The 27,458-nt window shown below is 49.7% G+C and overlaps 2 protein-coding genes across 6 annotated transcripts in view; one reads left to right on the top strand and one right to left on the bottom strand.

The window, feature by feature from the left end:
- Window positions 1-27,458, top strand: part of LOC119449227 (putative phosphoenolpyruvate synthase) — a 614,437-nt gene that overhangs the window by 267,718 nt on the left and 319,261 nt on the right. For all 5 annotated transcript variants that reach the window (XR_007466614.1, XR_007466613.1, XR_007466615.1 and 2 more), the window contains exon 19: window positions 14,482-14,599. Coding sequence is in view for 2 of the 5 variants with exons in the window: in XM_049666356.1 (XP_049522313.1) it covers window positions 14,482-14,599 (118 nt within the window). In the remaining 3 variants the exon portion in view is untranslated. The remainder of the gene's footprint in view (window positions 1-14,481; window positions 14,600-27,458) is intronic.
- On the bottom strand, window positions 8,866-11,570 carry LOC125944926 (uncharacterized protein K02A2.6-like). Its single transcript, XM_049666357.1, has one exon. It carries the CDS (start codon window positions 11,553-11,555, stop codon window positions 9,126-9,128), a length of 2,430 nt encoding a protein of 809 aa, XP_049522314.1. The 5' UTR covers window positions 11,556-11,570; the 3' UTR covers window positions 8,866-9,125.

Below are 27,458 nucleotides of genomic sequence, written 5' to 3'. Positions count from 1 at the left end.
GGAACGCCTGCACCCACAGATGTCTCTTGTGTTGAAGTGCAGCAAAAGGTCGCCAGCGCATCCCCTCCTCAAGACGGGAGTGATGCACCCCTAGAGCAGCGTGTGAACGCTGCACCAACATAGGTAATCATGGCGGGCGCTCTTCCCTTCCACTTTGGTACTTTAAATGTCCGTGGCTTACGCAGTAAGCGACGGCAAGTTCAACTCCTTCGTTTGCTACGCAATAGGAAATTAGATATTGCTGCTATCCAAGAAACAAAGATTGAATCCGATGAAAACACAGAAGTAGCTCTAACTCCATTTCTATCTGACTATAATGTTTGTGTAAGCCATGCAATAGGAGTTTCCGCTGGTTGTATGTTATTCGTTAGAAGACATTTACAATGTGATGTGCTGCATTTGTTTACAGATAGGGAAGGGCGCCTAATATGGTGTGATATTGATATCAGTGGTATTAGCTTTAGATTTGTGTGTGTTTATGCCCCGAACAAGCTACGTGAACGAGAGTGTTTCTTTTTATCTCTAGAACATCATTTGTCTACTGATCGTGCATTGGTCCTTTTTGGGGACTTCAATTGTGTATGTAATGTGCAAGATCGTGCGTCATTGAGGCTGAGACGTGATCCAAGTAGTGATGTGTTGCAACGCCTGATGTGTGATTATCAGCTTGTGGACATTGGGGAACATGAAAAAGCAGGGTGTCGCTACACGCATTTCCAAGGTATCTCGCATGCAAGGCTTGATCGAATTTACGTTTCGCTTAGCGCCCTATCACTTATTCATGGTTACACTGTGCACCCTGTGTTCTTCAGTGACCATTGCCTAGTCTCAGCATCTTTTGGTAGCCGTCGATACCAAAGCCGGCGTATGTGCTGGGAGTTGTGGAAATTTAATAACCAACTCCTTTCGCGCGATTGCTTCCTAAAGCGTGTTACTGAGCTTATAGCTCATCTGTCATGTCGCAAGGACTTGCCTCTTTTTGCTGTTTGGGAATTAATCAAACAGGAAATTAAAATGATAGCTATCGAAGAATCATCAATATTGGCCTTTGACAAAAGAATAACTACAGAGAATTGTATAGACTTCTGAAGGAATTACATGAACTTGAATGTCTACATCCGGGTGAATATATTGATGATATTCATAACACCAAGGCGCAGTTACAGGTTTTGTACGCAGAAAAATACAGAGGTGCACTAGTGCGTGCGCGAGCGCAGCGTTTTCTAGAAGAACAGCCATGCAGTAGGTCCCTAGGTGATGAGCGCCGACATGCGCTGTCTAAACAAATCCTAGAAATAGACTATGGTGGAATAGTTGTTAATGAGCCGACCCTCATAACTCAAGCGTTTTTTGAACATTACCAAAAACTATTTCGAAGCCATAAGCCATTGGATACATGTGTGTCTGCCACCAAATTTGTATCCCTGCTGCCTCAGTTAAATCAGGACGATTATGATTATACAAACGATGACATTGATATTAATGAGATAACTGCATGCATAGATTCATTAGCGAAAGGCAAGACGCCTGGCCCGGATGGCCTTACTGCCGAATTTTATCAGTGTTTTCGTTCCCTCTTGTCCCCATTATTACTTCAGGTGTACCGTGAAGCCTTGGAGGTAGGTTACCTACCTGCCACAATATATTGACGCGAAGTAAGCTGCCCACTACAGGCACCGATCGTGATAAGTCAGCTGCCCACTACAGGCACAAGATCGCCAGAGAGAAGACGACGAAGGGCGCAGGTGTGCGCGCGTTCTCTTGAGTGTCGGCCATCATAAAAGAAGGCTGTTCTCTTTCGGCAAGCTCGTTATAATTATCTTCGTGACATTTTACTGGTGGAGGTGCGGGGTATATGATACCATTGCCGGAGACGCAGCGTACCCCTGACTCATCCCCAGTGAGTAGTCCGGGAGAGATTACTCCTGTGCACGTACGCACCAGCCGCCGTCTTCAAGGGCTCCAACCTGAGCACGGTCTGTTGCCCGATCGTATCCGGACGATGAACCTGAGCCCACAGCCTCCTGCTGCTGCGGCTGTTTCGCCGGCGCAGATCATCTTCAACCAGCCACAGACGCCGATTGCGTTCCACGGAGATGCTACTGAAGACGTGGAAGATTGGCTAGACCATTTCGAGCGGGTCGCCGAATGCAACGGATGGAACGAAGACCGCAAGTTGCGCAACGTGTACTTCGCGCTCCAAGACTCCGCGAGGACGTGGTTCCATAACCATGAAACGACATTGACTTCGTGGCACGAATTCCGACAGCAGCTGGTCGCCACATACTCCAACATGGACAGGAAGGAGCGAGCGGAGCTGGCAATACAGGCAAGATTCCAAGCCCCGAACGAGAGCGTCACCACGTATACTGAAGACATGGCTCGGCTGTTCAGACGTGCGGATGCCTCAATGGCCGAAGACAAGAAGGTGCGACATTTGATGCGAGGTGTGAAGCAAGAGATCTTTGCTGGACTTATTCGGAATCCGCCCACAACACTTGCAGACTTCCTTGCTGAAGCAACAGCAATGGAAAGGGCCCTTCGACAGCGTGCCAGACAATACAACCGCAACGTGATGGAACTTTCACACAGCCCCTCTAGCATGACCTCGGAAAACCACCTCGAGGACTTACGCGAATTGATCAGGGCTGTGGTAAGAGAAGAGCTCCACAAAATGCAGCTAACCGACGCGCCGACAGCCCGAATTTCTGTGGCGGAGATAGTGCGCGACGAGATTAGGCAAGCCGTCCAAGCTCCTGAACGCTACGAGGTACCACAACAGCGGGAGCCAGTCCGAATGACTTATGCGGACGCCGTACGACGACCGTCGCTGTACGACGACCGTCGCTGTACGCTCAAACGTCATGCGCCCCTCCGAACAGACTGAAGTAGTGTTCAGGCGTCGCAGTCCATCGTCCATCGAGGAGTCGAGGCCCCGAAAAAGCGACGTTTGGCGGGCTCCTGACCTCAGGCCCCTATGTTTTCATTGCGGAGAGGCTGGCCACGTCTACAGGATGTGCCCCTATCGACGAGTGGGCCTCCGCGGGTTCCCTCCAGGTGCACCTCGTCCACGACCTGGTCAGCGCCCGATGGAGATAGAGAACTTCATCGCGAGTCGCGACAGTTCATTCGAGCAGCGAAGGCACGAGCCCCGTTCTGCATCGCCTGCTCGATACCGATCGCCAAGTCCCTCATTTCATCGAGACGCTCGTAGGCGTCGTTCACCCAGCCCTGCAAACCCGGAAAACTGAGTCCAGCGACCTCCGGAGGTGAGGCCGCTGACGCCGAGCGCTTCGAATATCCTCCATCACGACGACAACGACGACAAAGCACCGACGTTCAGTCGCACTCCAGTGCCCAAAGGCAAGTGGTAACGTCAGACATACTGGTTACCATAGACGACGAAGAAGTTACTGCTTTAATTGACACTGGTGCGGACAGCTCGATTATGAGCAGAGAGCTTGCGTCAAAGTTAAAGAAAGTTTTTACGCAGTGGACTGGGTCGCATGTCCGTACTGCTGGAGGGCATCTATTAATTCCTGTGGGCAGATGCACCGCTCGGGTAAATATTTGTGGATTTACGTACGTCGGGGTCTTCATTATTCTGCCCAGCTGCTCGAGGGACTTGATACTCGGCATGGACTTTCTACAGGCGAATGGAGCCATAATTAACCTGGAAAAATCGAGCGTGACGTTCTCTACGGCAAAAGCTATAGCAAGCGACGCTGGCGACGAGAATCCCACCGAACACGCCTTGCGCATCGTCGAAGACAGCATAACGGTACCGCCAAGAAGCAGCCTACTGACCCTGGTAACGTGCGACGCATTCGACGGCTATGAGGGCATCGCCGAGGCAAACATTCCGTTAATGCTTGAGCGGAACATCTGCATTGCACGGGGCCTCGTTCAGCTTCAGCACAGACGCTCATTAGTCCTGCTGACAAACTTCAGCAACGAATACCAGCACTTACCGCAAGGCACAGCTGTCGCCTTCCTCCATCAAATTGCTGCCTTCACTGATGTCGCCTCGCTAGAAACTGCTTCCCCTAATTCATCGATAGAGGCCAATCTGAGCGATCGCATTCAGATTAACCCGGGCTTATCGGAACGACAGAAACAACAGCTACTGGACCTTATCAACGACTTCTCTGGCTGTTTCTCTACCGAGTCTAAAGTACGGCGCACCTCCGTTAGGAAGCATCGCATTCCTACGGACGAGTCAGCACGCCCCGTTCGTCAGCATCCTTACCGCTTTGCGCCTACGGAAAGGGAGGTGATAAAGCGCCAGGTTCAAGAAATGTTAGATGATGACGTGATTCAGCCATCCATAAGTCCATGGGCGTCACCCGTCGTTTTAGTCAAAAAGAAGGACAACACACTACGCTTCTGCGTAGACTACAGACGGCTTAACAGTGTCACCAAACGCGACGTTTATCCTCTGCCACGGATCGATGACGCTCTGGACCGTCTACGCCACGCCCAATTTTTCACCTCGTTGGATCTTAAGTCTGGGTACTGGCAGATCGAAGTAGATGAGCGTGACCGCGAAAAAACGGCATTTGTGACTCCTGATGGATTATATGAATTTAAAGTCCTCCCATTCGGCCTGTGTTCCGCACCTGCCACATTTCAGCGGATGATGGACACTGTTCTCTCTGGACTGAAATGGCAGACGTGCTTAGTCTACTTAGACGACGTTGTGGTGTTTTCCAGAACGTTTGATGAACATCTCGAACGACTCAAGAATGTACTCCTCGCAATCAGCAAAGCAAATCTGACTATCAAGCCTGAGAAATGTCATTTTGGCTTTCAGGAGCTAAAGTTTCTCGGACACGTAGTCAGCCCCCGCGGTGTTCGGCCAGACCCCGAGAAGCTAGCTGCCGTCGCTGAGTTCCCGCGTCGAACAGACAAGAAGGCAGTTCAGCGATTCTTAGGTCTCTGCGCCTACTACCGTCGTTTTGTCGAGGGGTTTTCAAGGATCGCCGAACCATTAACGAGACTCACACGCCAAGATGTACCCTTCGAGTGGACGGAAGAACAACAGGAAGCCTTTACAGAATTGCGGAAGCGACTGCAAACAGCCCCCGTACTCGCGCATTTCGACGACAAGGCTGACACAGAAATCCACACAGACGCCAGCAACGTGGGGCTCGGTGCTATACTCGTTCAGTGGCAAGACGGCGCCGAACGAGTACTAGCCTACGCGAGCCGCAGCCTCACAAAGGCAGAGGTCAACTATTCCACGACTGAAAAGGAGTGTCTAGCTGTCGTTTGGGCCATCGGCAAGTTCCGACCCTACCTTTACGGCCGCCCTTTTCGCGTAATAAGTGACCACCACTCACTGTGTTGGCTTGCGAGTCTTAGGGACCCTTCAGGCCGCCTCGCTCGTTGGAGCCTCCGCCTTCAGGAGTACGACGTCACAGTGGTATATCGATCCGGACAGAAGCATGGCGACGCTGACTGCCTCTCACGTGCACCTGTACCTTGGAAGCCCTGTGACGTAGAGCAAGATTTTTCGTTTCTCGGTGTAGTGGACACTGTCGAGATGGCTGACCTCCAACGTGCAGACAGTACATTGCTCCCCCTCATCAGATACCTTCAGGGAGCCGACGTTGTTGTCCCACGACCGATGTCACGCGGTCTGACTTCTTACTGCCTCCGGAACGACGTGCTCTACACAAAGAACTCCGAAAACAGCCAAGAAACGTTCCTTCTTGTCGTCCCGGTTTCGCTGCGCGAAGAAGTACTGCAGGCGTGTCATGACGACCCGTATGCCGGACACTTAGGCTTCGCCAGGACGTTAGCGCGCATACGTCAAAAGTATTACTGGCCACAACTATTCTCGTCCGTTCAGCGCTACGTGAGAAGCTGCCGTGATTGTCAACGGCGCAAGGTTCCACCTTTGAAACCTGCTGGTCTTCTGCAACCCCTGAACCCTCCTCCAGCACCGTTTCAACAGGTGGGAATGGACCTCCTCGGTCCGTTCCCTACGTCGTCCACAGGAAACAAATGGATAGTCGTCGCAACGGACTACCTAACGAGGTACGCAGAAACCAAAGCTGTGCCCCGTGGAACTGCTACAGAAGTCGCGATGTTTTTTGTCCATGAAATCGTACTACGTCATGGGGCCCCTTCAATCTTAATAACCGATCGAGGAACTGCGTTTACTGCTGACTTAATGCAAGAGATCGTCACGCTGACCCACACCAATCATCGGAAAACCACGGCCTATCACCCACAAACTAATGGACTAACCGAGCGCCTCAACAGAACTATGGCCGATATGATCTCCATGTACGTTGACGTAGAGCACAAGTCATGGGACCAAATTTTACCATACGTGACATTTGCATACAATACGGCCGTGTAGGAAACCACCCGATTCACACCATTTGAACTGGTTTATGGGCGCTGCGTAACAACACCTTTAGACGCCATGCTCCCGGTAGACAACGGAACCACAAGAAGTGACAACGCTGACGACATCATCCAGAAAGCCGAAGAAGCTCGACAGCTTGCACGCAACCGCATCCGCAACCAGCAGAGTACCGACGCCCGCCGTTACAACAGTGGCCGAAGGCACATCCAGTACGAACCCGGCGACTATGTTTGGGTGTGGACACCCGTCCGTCATCAGGGGCTGTCAGAAAAATTACTGCGCCGATACTTTGGCCCGTACAAGATCGTCAGGCGACTCAGCGACGTGAACTACGAGGTCGTCCCTCAGAGTACCAATATGAGCTCGAGCCGACGGCGAGCACGAGCCGAGATTGTGCACGTAGTACGTATGAAGCCGTACTACGCCCGCGAAGAAGTGCCCCTCTGATCAACTCTCTCCCACGCTCTCTGTCCCCCTTTACCCTCTCCAACCGGCGACCGGGACGGTCGCTTTTCACGTGGGGAGTAATGACGCGAAGTAAGCTGCCCACTACAGGCACCGATCGTGATAAGTCAGCTGCCCACTACAGGCACAAGATCGCCAGAGAGAAGACGACGAAGGGCGCAGGTGTGCGCGCGTTCTCTTGAGTGTCGGCCATCATAAAAGAAGGCTGTTCTCTTTCGGCAAGCTCGTTATAATTATCTTCGTGACAATATGAAGGGCACACTGTACTCATAGCCAAAAGCAATGATGAAACTAAATTGCAAAAAGTGGACGGATACCGGCCTATTTCCTTATGCAATGTGGATTATAATTTTTTTGCAAAAGTATTATGTAGTAAATCAGTCGGACGCCCAGTGGTGAAATGAACGTAGGTTTATTGACGCACACTCCTTTTATAGCATGAGTGAAACTCGTGATAAGGCCACCGCTGCTTGCGTGGGTGATAAGCGATGAAATGTACATGTGACGTCAGTACATAACACTCCTTCCTTCTAAGATTAGTTATACAAAGAATACAAAGCTACGTTGGGCTATTCATTAATGCCATAACGTAGGACAGGCCGTCGAACGCGCGTTGACCTTCGAGGCGCGATCGAATCTTGGTTGGTATGCTCTGGGCTTGCCTCTGGTGCCTCTGGGTTCGTCAGCTGCTGCTGTGGGCGTCTTGCGCTTGGCTCTTGAACAGGTTGACTCGGGCTCGCCCTTGTGGTTGCTTCTGGGGCCGTCGGCTGCGGCTGGGGTCGTGTTGCCGTGGGAAACAACTCGGCATGGCAGCCCTCCTCGGTACCTTTGTCTGATTCGGACCTCGTCCAGGCGCTTCTCAGTTGGTTCCGATGTCGGTGATGGCGCTCGCCGTTATCCAGTTGGACCGTGTACGACACAGGGCCTCTGACCGCCACCACTCTGGCCGCCTTCCACCTGGGACCTGGAGTGAAGCTTTTAGAGTAGACAGTGTCACCGACACAGTACCTCTTGGTAACTGGGTGTTGAACCTCAGGTGCATGTTGTCGGTCCGGATGAAGACGATCCAGCGCAGTTCTCAACCTTCGCCCCATCATCATTTCTGCTGGCGATTTCCCTGTGACAGAATGTGGCGTCGTGTGCTGTTTAAACAGGAATCGCGAAATCTTGCACTGTGTTGTTCCTTCCCGTTGCTTTTTTAGAGCTTCTTTCACTTCTCTTACCATCCTCTCGGCTCTGCCATTACTGGCGGGATGATAAGGTGCAGTAAAAACAGTACGCACACCATTACACTTCAAAAAAGTTTGCAACTCAGCGCTTGTGAAGGCCGTTCCATTATCCGAAACGATAACGTCTGGCACACCATGTGTCGCAAACATTTTCCTTAAGCTTGTCACGACGGCCGCAGATTTCATTGATGACATGATTTCAACCTCCGCCCAGTTGCTGTACGCATCTACCACGACAAGGAATACATCTCCTTTGACTGGGCCCGCGAAATCCATGTGTAGACGACTCCAAGGTTGGTCGGGTTTGACCCAAAAGTGAACGGGAGCCTTGGGGTCACTTTGTCGGTTGCTCTGACATGTCTGGCAGTACCGTACGTACTCTTCAATCTGGTGGTCCATTTTTGGCCACCACATGAGCCCTCTAGCTGCTGCTTTCATAGCGCTCATCCCCGGGTGATTTGCATGCAGTAGTTGGAGCACTCGCTCTCTTGCGGCTTCGGGAATTATCACACGATTCCCCCAGAGTATGCAACCCCGGTGCAACGACAACTCTGTCTTCCTCACCTCGTATGGTGTAAACGTGCTGTCTAGTTGTGTCGAAGGCCAACCACTCAGGATCCAGTCCTTCACCCTGGTCAAGACGCTGTCTTTTTTGATCAGCTTGACGATGTCCGGTGCCTGTAACGGTGCACACTCGACAGCTTCCAGTAGAAGCACGTCTCCAGGTGGTTGTGGTTCGTCCTCGTCCCCGGGGGCTGGCAGTCGACTGAGTGCATCAGCGTTAGAGTTGTCCTCACCTCGCCTGTACTGGATGCGATAGTTATACGCAGACAACAACAAAATCCAGCGCAGCATTCTGGGTGACAGTACTTCCGGCACTCGCTTGTCCGTGTTTAATAAACCCAAAAGCGGTTTGTGATCTGTTATCACCGTGAATTCTCGCCCAGCCAGGTACTGATGAAATTTTTTTACCCCGAAGACGACTGCTAGACCCTCCTTGTCAATTTGGGCGTAGTTACGCTCACTTGCGCCTAGAGTTCGTGAAGCATAAGCTATGGGTTGCTCCCTCCCGTCAGCTGCTTTATGGGCCAGCACCGCCCCACCCCTACAGGGGATGCGTCACAGCACAGCATCAAGGGACGCTCGGGGTCATAAGAAACAAGTACGGCATCGGAGCTAAGTAGCTTCTTCAGCTTCTCGAAAGCACGTTGGTGCTCACCTTTCCATTCCCATTCGTGGTCGTGGTCTAGGAGCCGGTATAGAGGTTCCGCCGCTCCGGTCCTGCCCTTGAGGAAACTGCTATAGAAGTTCAGTAGCCCCAAAAAGGCTTGCAGCTGGTTCTTGCTAGTGGGCGTTGGCGCTTGCTGGATGGCGTCAGTCTTGCTTTGGCTCGGGTGAATCCCTGTATTATCAATCCGATGTCCCAAGAATTCAATGCTCGTCTGGTTGAATTCACACTTCTCCTTGTTAACTCTCAACTGCGCTCTTTGCAAACGCGACAGCACAGCTTCCAGTCTTTCTGCGTGTTCTGCTGCGTTACGCCCGAAAATCAGGATATCATCAAGATAAGCTTTAACGCCAGGAATGCCTGCCAACAACGTGTCGATGACTCGTTGAAACACCCATGGCGCGACAGAAATTCCAAACGGTAGCCGCCTGACCTTGTGTAGCCCCTTGATAGTGTTAACTGTGAGCACTTCGGCCGACACCTCATCCAGAATAAGCTGTTGATAAGCTTGAGCTAGGTCGAGCTTAGTAAATATCTTGCTTGACCCGAGAGTCGACAATATTTCCGCGGCAGTAGGCAAAGGATACCCGCTGGTTTTAACTGCCTTGTTTACCGTGCTACGGTAATCCCCGCAGAGACGCAAGGTTCCGTCTTTTTTCCTTACCACCACGAGCGGAGTTGCCCAGTTGGAGTACTCGACTGGTTCCCAGACTCCTTGTTGCACCAAGCGGTCCACTTCCTTGGCCACATCGTCTTTCAGTGCTAGTGGAACTGTACGACTTTTGAGGAACGTTGGTTTGGCGTCGTCTTTCAGTTCGATGTGCACTGGCGGTCCATTGAAGCCAGGAAGGTCACTGCGAAACACCTCAGAAAATCGTGAAGTGACGTCTTCAACATTCAGTTGCTGAATTCCATGCAGCCCAATGCCCAACGGCCTAAACCAGTTCCGCCCAAGCAAACTGTTACCGCTTCTCTTCACTACCAACAAAGGCAGCTTTGCCGTCCAACCCTTGAATTCCACCACAACACTTGCGCGACCAACTACAGGCAACGCCTCTTTTGACCAGGTTACGAGCGTTGTGCTTGACTCTCGAAGGGGTATTTTACTTTGCTTTCCCTCGATAGAGCGAAACGTTTCTTCACTCACAATTGAGCACGATGCTCCAGAATCAATTTCCATGGGTACATTCTGCCCTTCAATCTGTACTTCAACCATGAATTTTTCTTCTTGCTCATTCACCTCGCAGAGGGAAAATAATTCGGTCATTTCGTAGGCGCCCTTGCTTTTACTCTCTTTTTTCTTCTGCTCGTGTGAAGTTTTTCTTTGAAACTTTCTAACTTCGTCTTTCGAACGACAGGCTTTCGCAATGTGTCCGATTTTCTTGCACTTGAAACATGCCGCCTTTCTAAAACTGCATAAATGCGGAGCGTGCTTACCGTTGCAGCGATAGCAACTGGACTCTTCCGCTGCGGTGTCTTGCTTCGTGCGAGTTGCTTGAATTAGGCCCTGGCTGTCTTTTGTCTCGTCTCGTCCCTGGTTGCGTATGTCTCGCTGCTGCTTTGCTGTAGCCTCAGCTGTCACGGCCATGTCGTACGCGACCTGGAACGTAAGGTTGGGCTCGGCGAGAAGTCTCTGCTGGACTGCTTCGTTCTTGATGCCGCACACGAAACGATCTCGCATCATGACGTCCAGCGGTAGTTGCTTGTCACCAAAACCGCAGTCTTCCGTTAGCTTCCGCAGAGCCGTGACGTAGTCTGCCACCGATTCATCAGCCGCCTGGTTTCTCCTGTAGAACAAAAACCTTGCGTGCAGCTCGGAAGGCCTCGGATGCAGGTGCTTGCGAACGGCCGTCTTGATTTCGTCGTAGCTTGCCATGGTCGGTCTTACTGGCTTCACCAGGGTTACGATGAGCCCGTACGCTGCTTCGCCGCAACAACTCAGCAGAACTGCTCTTTTCTGCTCGTCCGTTGTTATCTTGTTCGCGTCGCAAAACATTTCCAACCGCTCGACGTACTCATCCCAAGACGCGCCCGTGCCAAGACGATACTCGCCGATCTTGCCGACAGCCATCCCGCCTTCTTTAACGGCGGCCTCGCCGGGCCGGTCCGCCTCGTCGCCAATGTAGTAAATCAGTCGGACGCCCAGTGGTGAAATGAACGTAGGTTTATTGACGCACACTCCTTTTATAGCATGAGTGAAACTCGTGATAAGGCCACCGCTGCTTGCGTGGGTGATAAGCGATGAAATGTACATGTGACGTCAGTACATAACATATTAGCTAACCGTTTACAAGTCGTGATAAGATCTGTGGTAGGTGATCATCAAACCTGTGGCATCAGAGGTCGGTCCATTCAGACCAACATTCATGTTGCGAGATCTGTGCTTGAGTGTGTAGCTGAGGGGATTGGACAGGTAGCAATGGTACAGCTAGATCTGGCTAAGGCGTTCGATAGGGTGAATCACTCGTTCCTGTTTGGTGTACTGGAGCATATAAATATCGGATCCCAGCTCCTTAAAGGTGTCAAAATATGTTATGCTAATGGCTCAACGAGGTTGATAGTGAATGGTTCTCTCTCCGATCCGATTAGGCTTTTATCATCAGTAAGACAAGGATGCCCTTTGTCACCGCTTCTCTTTTGCCTGTATTTGGAGCCACTTTGTATGAGCATCCTGAAAGAAGAAAATTTCCAAGGGTTTAAACTGCCGTCGAGCGAGATTCGGGTTCTTGCATATGCAGATGACGTGGCCTTCTTTTGTACTGATAAAAAGAGTGTAAAGACTGCTCTCGCAATTACAGAAGAATTTTGTGCGGCTTCTGGTGCCAGCATTAACTTTGAAAAAAGTTCAGGTTTTTGGTTTGGACTATGGGCCACAATGCCATCACATTACGCAGGCATTCAATGGAAAAATGATCTGTGCTATTTAGGTGTACCTCTCTCACAGTATAGAAATAGCAACAGTCATTGGTCGGGGGAAGTAGGGAAAATACAAAGTAAAGTGAATTCATGGCGCGGACGGAATTTGTCAATGTTCAGTCGTGCTGAAGTGTGCAACGTGTTTTTAGTTTCCCGTCTCATGTATGTGCTGCAAGTACTGCACTGCTCAAGACTTCGTATTCAGGCACTGCATCGCGTATTTGCAACATTTATTTGGAGCTCGAGTTGCGAATCCATGCGGCGCGATAATCTGTTCGTCCCTCTTGAACGAGGTGGTTTAGGATTAGTCCATCTCTTCGTCAGGCAAATTGTTTCTCGTCTGTTTTTCTTTCGAGACAGTGATCATCCCTTTTTGCGTGAAATGTTACAGCTCCGATTAGCTCATTATCTTCCTGATATAGTAGTGTCATCAGATGCCAAAGATGTCACACAGGCTCCTTGGGGCTTTCTCAAGGAGGTTGTGGATTCATTCCTTTTCTTGAAAGTTAGATTCAGCCTGGAGTACATTTTCACTGCGAGTCGAAAAGAAATTTCTGATGCACTGGTGTATTCGATTTTCCCAGATCCTTTGTATCGTACACCTTATTTAAATCAGCCTTATCAGGATGTACTTAGGCGGGTCCGTAAAATGTGTATACCTCCTGGAGCTAAAACATTTTTCTTTAAACTGCATACGGAAACACTTCCTGTTAAAACCTGGTTGAAGGCGAAGGGCTGCTTCGTGCCATGGTCCACGAACTTTCGACTGTGTCCACGTGCTGAAACTATAGATCACTGTTTTATAGACTGTACAGATGCTATATTTTTCTGGGACATTCTCCAACGGACGCTTAAAAAAGGACATTGACATCACTCCATACGCAATTAGATTCCTACCGTTTAAGATTAGTGGCGGTCCTCCCTATGACATGTTCGTAGTACTGGGTTTGTATAGCCTATGGAGAGCTAGAATGTGTGATCGCCATGCCGAAAGCCCGCGATCTACAAGATCATTATTTCAAGAAAGTGCAGCTTATATAAGAAGTGTGTACGCCGTGCAGGAACCTCCGCCTGACTGGATGCACTTGTTGGACGCATGTGTGTGTTTACCGAGTTTTAAGTGTGTAGCTATGTCCGCACTGTAATATACCTTCCATTTTATTTTCCATGCATTAAAGAAAAAAAAAGTGGCTGTATGGCTGAGTGGCTACGGCGCTCGCTTTGGTGATCATGCGTTCGCTGGTTCGAATCTCGCCCGGGCTAGAATTTTTTTTCTTAATATCACGCTTTTCTTTTTTTTCTCTCTGTTTGCCAGCGCGGTCGCTTGAACCCCGGTGCCATGGCGGCAGCCCTGGTGCCGGGCACCGACGCGAAGCGGCGGTCGTTGGGGTGTTGCTACGCTGCGCTCCGCAACACCCCAAATAAAAAAATACTGCTCCAGTCAGGTAGACTGCTAGTGAGATTATATCAGGTAGACTGATAGTTAGATTATATTTGGATCATCAAAACAGTGATGCGTTTATAATACCAGCGATCACAACAGCAGGCTAGTCACCACCAACCCAGCGTTTTCTCCGTCAACGCCTCCTCCGTTCCAACGGCGGCGGCTACAAACATGGTACGCGCGAGCGGCGCAGCGTGGCGCCAGCGGTCAAACGCTGTACCTACTAGCAATTGGAAATACGCTGACGGGTATATCATGGAAAAATGCTACGACTTCAAAAGGAGAAAGAATACAAGAACAATTACAAGACTTTGCGCCATCGTTAGAAAACTGCCCGAGGAGGTAAAGCACAACGCTGAATATTGTTATCACTCTGAATGCTTTCCGAGAAAGTGTTAGTATAGAACCAGCCAAGGATACAGCCAAGAATTGCTAACGTTGCTTGAAAACGCGTGTATATGCTTGTCTTGGTAATTCTCTATAGTAGAATGTGGTCCTTTCAATCTATGGTACCTGTATTCGTGTGGTATCGTTTGTTTCACATTGTATCTTGTTTCCTACGTTTATATGTATTTTCAGGGATACTTAAATACAATTCGTGCTTCACATAACGCTTGTACTGTGCCTTCATACCAAAGTCCTTTCGTCTCGCACGTGGTTTTTATATCGCTATAGTAATGACGTAACGCTTGTATTGTGCCTTCTTGCCAAAGTCCCTTCGTCTTCGCACATGGTTTTCATATCAGCCAACCCGACGACTTCATTAGTATGAACTCAGTGGTGCTGCCTTTTGGTTTTCCATTTTGCTTTGCCTTTGCAGTCGGTGGTGTCCGCCTCGGCTGAACCGGACACCTTCGTCCTCAAGAAGACCGGAACAGTGCGGCCCTTCATCGAATCAAAACAGCTCGGCCACAAGTCGGTCTACACTACCGTGTCTGGTGAGCAACTTTACTTTGGCATTCACAAAGCCGTCAATACTCAAGTTCCACGAATGGGTGTCGGTCAGAGCTGACAGCGAAAGAAATGATAATAAAGGCAGTGGCCAGCGCCAGACATAAAATCCCAGAAATGCCATACAATCTCATTGCAGAGAAAATTTGTTGGTAAGAACGGGGCTAGCACGTTCTTACGAACAATGTGCGTTAGGAAATTGCCCGAAATTATGATCGAAATGATGGCAGAAATGGCTGAAATGATGCGTTAAGAAAGACGTACTACTTAGCAACCAAAAAATACAACGAAGGAAATAAATGTAGGTGACATCGGTGTTTTTTTTACCCACGGTTGGTTTAAACTTTATTTGTCGGACGTCTTTTAATTTAGAATAAATTACGCGTTTTCGGTTACAACTGCCTTTCATTTGCCTTGTACAAAGAGCTGTTGGTGACATTATTTTGCAGGGGTCTCAGCTGTAAATTTGCTGTCAGAGCGACGCGACATAACTTTCCGCAACTAATTTCAGCTCCAACACTATGACCCTTTCAGCACACGATTGGCATACCAAGCGCGTCAACACTGAATCGACGATGTTATGTGCCAATGTCGTGCTTCCTGTGGCTGCATCTTTGTTTATTTCCTGAAGTTTCGAGTTGGAATTTGTCCTCAACCATTTTTTATCGAAGTGGAGAAAGACACTTGAAGTGAAAATAGGCTATTTCTGAAATACCATGTCGCAAGAGTACTTCAATGCGTTCATCAGAAGCGGAGTTATTGGCAAACACGGCGTCCGCTGTGCGCCCGGTTCCTTCGGCTACGGCGAGGTGGGGCGTGGCCACAGCGCTCCGCCTTCAAAGTGTCACCGTGGCGCGCCGTTCAAATTTCATTTAGGATGTAAACGTAGTCGCCACCACTTCCATTTTGGTGACTACGACGCGCTCAACGTAAGCCAAAAGCGGTTGTCCTCAGCAAGCCGCAGTGCCATTAGCCAGTGGACTCGTGGCGGCACCCCGCGGCGGCCGCGGTGCAGCCCACCACAGCGACCAATAGCAGCCGCGAATCAGAATTTGCTTTATTACTAAATAAAGCGCACAGAAAAGCGTGAGGATCATGGCTTCTGTTGAAACAAGAGCGTTTAAGAGAAAGTGACTGCACGCACCGCGTACGACAGCAAAACTTGGCTGACATGTTCACAGCAGCGTATGCTAACCGCGGACTATGTAATTTCACAAAGCCCGAGGGGTGGTTCAGGGCCCCTTTGACATGTGCACAATTTAGTTCACCAGGCAGCACAACCTAAAGTAGCACACACATCTAATCCACACATCGGCACTTTCCAGTTATCTACTGAAGAGAACACTATGACGATGCTGAAAGAGCCCTTGTGAACAATTTTTGCAGCTACTTCTGGCCAGCGCAGCTCTCATGCAGCGGCTACGTGCAACGAGTTTTCGTGACGGGCTTTCTAACTTGAAAAATGCATCTTGTTTAGCTCCGACAGAACGTACATGTGCTAGAATGTACAGGCCAAACAATTCTAAAATGTGCTAGACAGGTGCTCCCGCGTCTAATCTGAATGCGCGAGTAAGGTGCACAAGTGAAAACAAGTGAGCGTTGCCAATTTCAGGTGTCATCCGTACGCTACATCAATAGTAGAACCCATTCACAGCGCTAAATGACAAGAACACGATGAAAAGATACACGGACAAGCATTGACTATCGACGTGTATCTTTTCTATGTGTTCTTGTCGTTTCGCACTGTGAATGGTTTCAGTATGGAATGCCAAGATGCCCAACGTAGCGTCCTTTTCATGAATACTAGGTTGTATTCCAATTTAAACAATTGAACTGTACCTATATATATTGTGCCGAGGAGATCATATGTCGCCTTGAAAAAAAAAAGTGGTCGCAGTTTCACCTGAAAGGCGAAGCATCAATTGCGATAGCAAACTTGTAGAGAGCTATACGGAGTATGAGTGAGTGAGTAAACTTTTATTGTTCGTAAGGGGTGACACCGGAGCTCCGGTACCGCTCGTAGGCGTCCATACGGAGTAATGATATTAGCTTTATCAGCTGTATAAACTTGGACATGCAGCAGCATCGGCAACACGCCGAACTGTTGTCGACGCCATCGGCGTTTTGCCCGCGTTCGCTCAAAATGCGTGCGGCGTTGGTGACTGTTGCCGGAGCTTCTGATATAAATAGGCACTTGGTGCCGCAGCTAAACGTCGCCTCCCTTCCCTCCCCCTCCCCCACGGCTTCTCGCGCGTCGGAAGAAGGCGCGTTTGCTCTACATATATGGTGATTGTAAAGGAGAAAAGAGACGCCTACTTCTGCAGCCCTTAAGCGAGCACGGCGCAGAACGCGCGTTTGTTCTCCACCGTGCGTTCACTCCCCGTGAAAGACGCGCCCCTCGCGCCCTTTCACTCGCACATACAGCGTTCGGCGCGCGGCGACGATTTCTTCTCCAAATGACGTCATACGGAACCTCACGGCGACGGCGACGGCGACGGCGACGCCGACGGCAGAAATCTGCTTTTGAGTGTCCATATAATTGCTATCGCAATAAAATATAAGTCCACTTGTCGAAATGTTGGCTCCTGCTCTCACCTTGTTGTCGTGTTGCTCATCGGCTTGAACTTCCATCTCCCGCATTCACAGTGTTTACCTCCGAATTAAACAAGGGTGATATAAATAAATAGAACAATGGGTTGCTTTCAACATAAGGCCTAATTGTTGCCCTTATTTTTTCTTCATTATGTGGCGCTATAGATTGTTGATAGTTAGTGTTCCGATTTGTGTCTCCTTGAACCAGAACTTGAGCAGCGTTTCGAGTCCGGCTTTTCGGTTGTTGATTGTTTCATGGGAAGTGAGCGGGAATACGGCGAAGGCAAAGTGAGACAAAGTGTGTCTTCTTCGTGCATTCCTTCGCTGTACCATTCTAAGGATGAAACAGAAGTGAAATATTAGTTCTTTTCTTACGCAATAACTCTTTAGTAATGACAAATTGCAGTGTTTAGTCCAGAGCCTGGCATTTCCTGAGCGGTACATTTGCTGGGCGGATTAACCACATTCACGCAAGGACAAAACCTTGTACCGTTCGATTAGGTTGACAATACACTCGTCATAAACTGAACGTGGCAGCGTTCAACACGCGAACACTCTCGCGTGATGCTAGCTTAGCAGGGCAGTTTGAGGAATTATCAAGCATTGCCTGTAATATTATTACGAGACTGCGTGCAATGGGACAAAGATGACGTTGACCATTTGAGTGAAGAAGACGACGATTGAAGAGATTGTCTTTCCGCGATCTTGGCAGTGCAACAGCTCGCTGTATATATTTTGTAAATATATTTTCAGTTATACAGTTTCCCGTGAGATTTTGGTGGAAGTGCTGGGGTACTACTCAAGACGGAACTCCGCAGCGGACGTGTCCTTGCAAGTTCCACCATGTCAACGTCAACATTTGGGGATATTGCGTCAGCCGCAACACCGGCACACCAGCCAGTGATCTTGATCTAACCCCGCGACACAAGGTCTTTTTGAGGCACCGACAACGTCGACGTTGATGACTGCATTAGGAATTACGAGCACGTCGCAACCAACAATCGGTGGGACCCGACAGTGACACTCGCTAATTTCGGTTTCTACCTCAGTGGGACAGCGCGCGTCTTGTTTGACACTTACAAAACGGAGCTGACCAGCTGGGATCTATGTAAGCAGAAGCTTCGTGACCTATTTGGCAAACCAATTGGCCGCCAGAGCGCCGCTTCGAAAGATCTCTCCTGTCGCGCCCAATCTCCCACGGAGTCGTACGTGTCGTACATCCTTGACGTTATCGCCCTTTGCCGCCGAGTTGATGCCACCATGACCAAGGCGGACAAAGTAAGTCACGTCCTGAAAGGCATTGCTGATGATGCTTTCAACTTGCTGGTCTTTAAGGACTGCTCGACCGTTGAAGACATTATCAAGGAATGCCGGTGTTTTGAAGCACTGAAGAGTCGCCGCATCGCCCAACAATTCATGCGGCTTCCAAACACGGCCGCTACATCGTCGAGCGCGGACGTTCAGCCGCCCAATCAGCAACCGACCATCGATACCCTTGTCCGCATCGTACGTCGTGAAATTGAGGTGGCGTCGCCACCTTCCTATTTCGCACGCCCTTCCGACGATTCCCGACCGACAGTCTCTTTAATCCAAGCCGTCGTGAGGGAAGAGCTGGCTAACGCAGGACTCCAGCCTGTTGCATCCCTGCCTCACCCTCGTGTCAGTTCTGTTATTCCCCCTTACAGAAACACAGCAACGTTGCGCCGCTATCGTGATCCGGCCCAGTGGAGAACCCAGGACGATAAGCCCATACGTTTTCATTGCCACGGCGTTGGAAATATTTGCCGTAACTGCCGGTATCGCCAACCTTCCTCCCCTCGCTCATTTTTTGACATTCGCCGCTACGACAATCGGCCCCTGCAGTTTCCCGCTCGTAACAACTCACCGCTCCGAGACGCTCCTGTACAAACCCGCAGCTCCAGCCATTCACCTTCTCCGCACGATCGTCGTTCCCGGTCCCCTCTGCCCCGCCGCTATTCGTCGCCGCACCCCTTGGCCGCTCTTCCCAGGAAAACTGAGCAAAGAAGCTCCCGGAGGTGATGCTGCAATGGACCCACGACCTGCAAAGCCACTTTTAACCTTGCCCACGCACGAGAACCAACTTGCCGTAGAAGTGGATGGCCTACCCGCTACTGCCCTTATTGACACCGGTGCACATATTTGTATCATCGGCGCTGATCTTCGTGAACGCTTACACAAAGTGCTAACACCTCCAGAGTCCCGCGCTGTGCGAGTCGCCGACGGCGGAACTCCGGCCGTGCTTGGAATGTGCACCGCACGCGTGAGCGTCGCTGGCCGCCACACTTCCGTGTTGTTTCATGTTCTTCGGCACTGCCCTCATGACGTAATTCTCGGACTCGATTTCTTGACTGACCACTCCGCTGTAATTGACTGCTCGGCCGCTGTCGTTGAACTTGACTTCCCCGCTTCACTAGACGCTCCTGACGCAATCCAGAGCCAGCTCTCTCGTGCCGAGTTTGTTCGTTTGCCGCCCCAAGCACTCACCTGTATTGTCGCTGTACCTTGCCCCAGTGTACCGGATGGTGACTATGGGGTTACTCCGTCTACCAGTGTCTTTTGTCGCACAACATTTCCTTTCCCCACAGTGTTGTGACTGTTGCGACCAACCAGACTTGCCTGCCCCTCTTGAACTTCGGACTCTGTCCTCAAGTTCTTCCCCAAGGCATAGTTTTGGCCACCCTGTCACCATCAGATAAGTTCCAGACTTCATCACGGTCACCTGATCCTACATCAGCAATTTTGTCCGCCGACGCGCCCACTTCTACGTCGGTACAGAGTGCTATCACAAAGATGATTGCCCCGGACCTTCTGCCCTCCCAAGTAGACGACCTCCGTCATTGCTCGTCACATACTCCGACATCTTCCACTTTGACGGCCGTTCCCTAGGTCAAACCTCTCTCGTCAAACATTACATTACATACATAATTCACCGGCGACCTTATCGCGTGTCACCATCCGAGCGCCAAGTTATTCAACAAGAGGTTGACCAGATGCTTTCAAAAGGCATTATTGAGCCGTCCGCGAGTCCATGGGCTTCCCCTGATGTCTTAGTTAAAAAGAAAGACAACAGTTGGCGATTTTGCGTTGATTATCGGCATCTCAATAAGATCACCAAGAAGGATGTATATCCTCTTCCACGAATTGATGACGCTCTGGATTGCCTTCACGGCGCGACCTATTTTTCATCCATCGACCTGCGCTCTGGTTACTGGCAGATCGCCGTGGACGAAAGGGACCGTGAAAAGACAGCATTTGTTACAGCTGACTGCCTCTATCAGTTTAAAGTTATGCCATTTGGCTTGTGCTATGCCCCGGCCACATTCGAGCGAATGATGGACACGCTGTTGCACAGCTTTAAATGGTCTATCTGCCTGTGATACCTGGACGACGTGATCGTGTTCTCCCCGACATTTGCCACGCACCTCACACGTCTTTCATCCATCCTGTCGGTGTTTCGTGCGGCTGGGCTACAACTTAATTCGTCGAAATGCCACTTCGGTCGCCGCCAAATTACTATCACCGGGAATCTCGTCGATTCAACTGGCGTCCGTGCCGACCCCGCCAAGGTTCGTGCGGTCATCGAGTTCCCTGTACCAACTTGTGGCAAGGATGTTCGCAGCTTTGTGGGCTTGTCCTGGTATTTGCGCCGATTTGTGAGAAAATTTCCAGACATAGCCCGTCCACTAACAGATATTCTCAGGAAAGACGCGCCGTTTTCGTGGGGATTGTGCTCAAGCCACAGCCTTTTCATACCTTATCACGCTACTCACTATCCCGCCGATTCTCGGCCACTTTGATCCCAATGCTCCAACTGAAGTACGCACAGACGCGAGTGGCTATGGCATTGGTGCTGTTTTATCCCAATGCCAACGTGGTTGTGATCGAGTTATTGCGTATGCCAACCGGCTTCTTTCCCCTGCCGAGCGCAATTATCCCTTTACCGAGCGTGACTGCCTCGCTCTTGTTTTGGCAGTAAGCAAATTTCGCCCCTACTTATACGGATGGCCTTTTACTGTTACCACTGACCACCACGCTCTGTGCTGGATTTCGAGCATCAAGGGCGTCTAGGTCGCTGGGCTCTACGTCTCCAGGAATTCACTTACACTGTGGTGCACAAGTCTGGCCGACTATACCAGGATGCCGACTGCTTGTCTCGGCACCCCGTTGATGCCCCCGAAGCTACCACGGAGGATACACCGCCTGGCCTTTTCTCGCTGTCCGCTTTCAGCCACATTGGTGACGAGCAACGGCGGGACACGTCTCTAAATGATCTCATCAACGGCCTACAGTCTGGCTAGTCGGACCGGTCACTCAGCTTGTTTCTAATTGTAAATGGCACATTATATCGCCGTAACATGACCCCGAGGGACAGGAACTACTACTCGTCGTTCCCGCACACCTTCGGGCGACCGTACTCGAGCAACTGCAGGATGTCCCAACAGCCGGCCACCTTGGTGTTTCCAGGACGTATGAACGTGTACGGCGGCGCTTTTTTTTGGCCCGGTCTCTACCGTTCTGTTCAACGTTATGTCGCTGCCTGCGCGTCATGCCAGTGCCAGAAAAGGCCATCTCTTCCTCCAGCTGGGCTCGTCCAGCCTATTGACATACCCGCCGAGCCATTTTTTTCGTGTTGGCCTCGACCTTCTCGGCCGCTTCCCTCTCTCCACCGCTGGCAATAAATGGATTGCCGTTGCTACGGATTATGCGACCCGTTACTCTATCACAAGACCTCTCCCGACCAGTTGCGCTACAGACGTTGCCTACTTCTTGATGCAAGGCGTAATTTTATATCACGGCGCTCCTCGTCAGCTTCTCACCGACCGGGGTCACGACTTCTTATCTAAAGTGATTGAAGACTTACTTCGTTCTTGTGCCACCAAACACAAACTTACGACTGCGTACCACACCAAAACGAACGGTCTTACTGAACGTCTGAATCGCACTATCACTGATATGCTCTCTATGTATGTGTCGTCTGATCACCATGACTGGGACACTGCGATTCCTTTTGTCACCTTTGCCTGTAACTCCTCACGCCATGACACCGCCGACTACTCTCCCTTCTATCTTCTATACGGACGAGAACCAACGCTCCCTTTTGACACACTGATTTCGACCCCTGCCACACTGCCTACTCAATACGCGCGTGACGCCATTGCTACAGCAGAAAAGGCACGTCACATTGCCCGTCTTCGCCTCTCTGCGTCGCTGTCACGGCGGAAGTTGTACGACGCCCACCACCGGGACGCCCGCTTCAGTGCGGGTGACCTTGTCCTTGTCTGGTCCCCGTCTCGGCGCGTTGGTGTTTCTGAAAAACTACTTTCGAGATACTCTGGCCCCTATCGCGTCCTGCGACAATTGACAGATGTCACCTACGAAATAGCCCCGCTCGGTTCTGCCACGTCTCCTCCTTCCTCAGACGTCGTGCACGTGGCCCGCCTCAAGCCATACCTCACGCCCACCACCCTCTTAGGCGCCGGGTCGGCGCTTTTCCGGCCGGAGGTTAATGTGACGAGACTGCGCGCAATGGGACAAATATGACGTTGACCATTTGGGTGAAGAAGACGACGATTGAAGAGATTGTCTTTCCGCCATCTTGGCAGTGCTACAGCTCGCTGTATATATTTTGTAAATATATTTTCAGGTATACCGTTTCCCGCGACGATAATACTGGCCTTGGTGGGGTTAGAAGAACTGGTGAGGCTTATTCAGTACTGAAAAACGGCCACGTACTCTGCTACAGAGGTCTTCCAGATAAAAGAGAATTCAGGGTAGGATTTCTAGTCCATAAGGACATAGTGGTCAACATTGATGAATTCTACAGCATTATAGAGAGGGTAGCAGTCGTCGTAATAAAGCTGAATAGGAGGTATATAATACAGGTAGTACAAGCCTACACCCCAATCTCCACTCACGATGATGAAGAAGTAGAACAGTTTTATGAAGATGTTGAATTGGCGATGAGAAAGGTGCTAACTGAGTTAAACTAACGTCATGGGCGACTTCAATGCAAAAGTGAGGAAAAAGCAGGCTGGTGAGCAAGCAATTGGCAAGTACGGCATGGATTCTAGGAACAGTATAGGAGAGATGTTGGTCGAATTCGCGGAAAGGAATAGGCTCCGAATAATGAATACCTTCTTCAAGAAGCGAGCTAATAGGAAGTGTGCCTGGAAAAGCCCTAAGGGAGAAACAAAGAAGGAAATAGATTTCATACTCTCTGCCGATCCCAGCATAGTGCAGGGTGTAGAAGTATTAGGTAGGGTGAAGTGATGTCATGAAGAAACAGGGCAACTTAGACGCAGTAAGGGTAAAAGCAGACCAATTCAGCCTGGTGCTCGCAAACAAATATGCAGCTTTAAAACAGAAAGATGAAGATAACATAGAGATAATGAATGAAACCGCAACTAGGCTGATCTCAGAAGCAGCAATTGAAATGGGAGGCAAGGCACCAAGGCAACCACTAGGTAACCTCTCCCAAGTAACAAAGGACCTAATAAAGAAACGACAACGCATGAAAGTATCAAACTAAAGAGATCAGATAGAATACGATGAACTGTCAAAGCTGATCAACAAGAAGAAAGTAAGGGATATTCGAAATAATAACGTGGGAAATGTTCAGGAAGCCGTAAAATATTGACTCAGCATGAAATCAGTCAGAGGAAAACTTAGCATAGGACAAGGCAAGATGTATGCACTGAACCATAAGCGGTGTAATATCATGAGCCATTTCGATGACGCAGTAAAAGCGGCGGAAGAATTCTATACTGACCTGTATAGTGACCAGAGGAGCGAAGCTAATTTCATTCGAAGTAGTGATGAACAGGATACAGATGCTCCTTCTATAACTAGCGAAGAAGTTAGAAGGGCCTTGCAAGACATGACCCGGGGAAAAGCGGCTGGAGCAGACAAAATAATGGAAGAATACCAAAATTATACTAATCCATAAAAGGAAGACGTTAGAGAACTGAAGAATTATACGTCGATTAGCTTGCTTTCAGTAATATATAAAATATTCACCGAAATAATTTCCAATAGAATCACGGCAACACTTGACTTCCACCAAGAGAACGAGCTGGCATCAGGAAGGGATATCTACAATGGATCACATCCATGTCATCAATCAGGTAATCGAGAAATCTACGGAGTACAATCAGCCTCTCTATATGGCTTTCATAGATTATAAAAAAATCACAGCATATCCAAGAAGTGAATGATGATGAGTGGGCGAAGCACTGGGGGATCATTCGGGTAAGCCACAGCTACGGACGAGAGATAAAGAGAGCGCGCGTCGGAAACGAGAGAGAAAATTACACCATCTTCTCGTAGGGGAACCCTGAGTAGTATGCGAAGCAGCCATGGGGTCGACTCAAGCTAGTTTTATCAGCTGTATAAACTTGGACATGCAGCAGCACCAGCAACGCGCAGAACTGTTGTCGACGCCGTCGGCGTTTTGCCCGCGTTCGCACCGAACGCGCGCAAAGTGGAACCGAACCGGAAGTGGGAGCGGAACCGGAACGCCATCTAGTGAACACTTCATAAAACTACAGGTGGCTACATACTACATCGGAGGAAGGACTGACCCACGCCCTAAGGAGCTTCGCCCCTAAAAAGCATTTGATTCATAGAGATACCAGCAGTCTTAGAGGCACTGCGTAATCAATGAGTACAGGAGGCATACGTAAATATCTTGGCAAATATCTACAAAGATTCCACAGCTGCGTTGGTTCTCCACAAGAAAAGTAGAAACTTACCTATCAAGAACGGGTTCGGGCAAGGAGACACAATCTATCCAATCCTATTCACTGCATGCTTAGGAGTATTCCAGCTCTTAGACTGGGAAAGCTTAGGAATGCGGATCAACGGCAAATATCTCAGCAACCTTCAGTTTGCAGATGACATTGTCCTATTCAGAAACAACGGGGACGAATTAAAACAAATGATTGAGGACCTTAACTGAAAAAATGTAGCACTGGGGTTAAGATGAATATTCAGAAGACAAAGATAATGTTCAATAGCCTCGCAAGTGAACAAGAATTCAGGATCGCCAATCAGCCTCTAGAGTCTGTAAAGGAGTACATTTATCTAGGTGAATTGCTCACAGGGGACCCTGATCACGAGAAAGAAATTTACAGAAGAATAAAGTTGGGCTGGAGTGCATGGGGCAGGCATTGCCAAATTCGGGCTGGAAGCACATCACTGTCGTTGAAATGAAAAGTACAGTCACTACATTCTGCCGGTGCTAACGTATTGGGCAGAAACTTGGAGAATAACAAAGAACGCCGAGAACAAGTTAAGGACCGCACAAAAAGCGATGGAACGAAAAAATGTTAGGCCTAACGTTTAGAGACAGGTAGAGAGCGGTGTGGATCAGAGAGCAAACAGGGAGGAGGAGGAATAAACTTTTATTTTTGTACAGCAGATTTGTGAGGCCTAGGCCTCTCTACCTAGATGACGGCCTCAAGCCCTTGGGCTCTGGCGACATCTTCGGCCTGCGGGATTGCCTTAAGTTGGTCTTCCGGTGCAGAGCTGAGCAGCGCGGTCTCCCACTGGTCTCTGGTCTTGTGCGTTTTATTCTGTGTGGGTGTCCCAGGACAGGCCAAAACCATATGTTGTAAGTCCACCCTTTCTTGACAGAATCTGCAACTATGGCTGTAAAGTTCTGGATAGTAACGGTGGTAGGCCACCGGGTTCGGATATGTTTCTGTTTGCAACAAGCGCCATGCTGTCGCGTGCCGTCTACTTAGCGAGGAGTGAGCCGGGGGGAAACGGGCCCTTCCCAATTTATAGTGTTTGGTTATTTCGGTAAAAGCTGGCCATCCGGTCTCTCTCCGTTCCAAGTATTCGCGTATCACCTGCTCGGTCCGTCAGTTCTTGAGTCAGGTTGTGCCCTATTTCGTTGCCAGGAAGGGAGGAGTGTGCGGGTGCCCATATAATGTAAACATCTCGATTTTCACGATAGTTGGCTAAAATTCTTAGCGCTTCCGGCGAGATTCTTCCTTTGGCATAATTCTTGACGGCGGTCTTGGAGTAGCTGACTATGATGTTGGCCTCCGTGGAGGCTATTGCCAGTGCTAAGGCAGCCTCCTCCACCACCTCAGCCTTTCCTGTTTTTACAGTGCCACTAACTCTGGAGTCACCCTCTGATTGGTGACAACTATCGACATACTCTGTCTGTCTATTTGTGTACTCCGCCGCGTCCACATAGACCACGTCCCTAGCACTACTGAATCTTTTGTGGAGAGCTCTCGCTCTTGCGATGCTTGTATCTTCGTGAAACTCCGGGTGCATAGTTTCTAGGGATTGGGAGTATTGAGAGATGTTCCCTTATTTTCCTTGGAATGTCTCCCCGCAGTCCGTGCTGTGCTTCGTAGGATACTCCGATGTCGCCTAAGATGTGTTTGCCCGTCCAACTCTGCGTAAGTATTTCATACGGCGCCACTCTCTGGGCCTCAATAAGTTCGTCTAACGTGTTGTGAACTGCGAGTGCTAGCAACCTGTCGTTTGACGTATTTCCTGGAAGTCCCAAGGCTTGCTTATACGCCCTTCTAATGATGCATCTTATCTTAGCTTTCTCCGCAGCGTAGAGCTTAAGTAAATGCACCACATATACAATGCGGCTGATTACGAATGTTTCTATTAATCCAATAAGATTGTGCTCTTTCATGCCGTAGTTTCTGTTGGATATCCGCTTTATTAGTCTAATTGTTTGGGGAACACTATTATCCAGTAGTGTAATGGTTTCTCCATTATGGCCGTTTTCGGATATGCGGAGTCCCAGTATTCTTAGGCTCTCCACTATCGGTGTCCTGGTGCCCTCTATCAGTATCCTGGGAGAGCCAAAATTTTGATTGTCAATAACAGAAAGAAATGGAGCTGGGCAGGCCATGTAATATGTAGGATGGATAACCGGTGACCCATTATAGTTACAGAATGGGCACTAAGAAAAGGGAAGCGCAGTCGAGGTCGGCAGAAAACTAGGTAGGGGGATGAAGTCAGGAAATTTGCACATGGAAGTTTAAATCAGCTAGCGCAAGAGAGGGGTAATTGGAGATCGCAGGGAGAGGCCTTTGTCCTGCAGTGGACATAAATATAGGCTGATGACGACGATGATGAAACTTGTCAAGAGAGCTCATGCCTTGATGTTGCTTGTGGCAGTGTTAGTAAAGTCTTGTCTTCACATAACGTTCGCACGTTCACATAACGTTCGCAGACATCATGTAACGTTCGTTCGTT

Source organism: Dermacentor silvarum, chromosome 4, assembly GCF_013339745.2.
Source record: "Dermacentor silvarum isolate Dsil-2018 chromosome 4, BIME_Dsil_1.4, whole genome shotgun sequence".
NCBI classification, from domain to species: Eukaryota; Metazoa; Arthropoda; class Arachnida; order Ixodida; family Ixodidae; genus Dermacentor; species Dermacentor silvarum.
The sequence above is the reverse complement of the archived record's forward strand: the minus strand, read 5'-3'. Positions and strand labels throughout refer to the sequence as shown.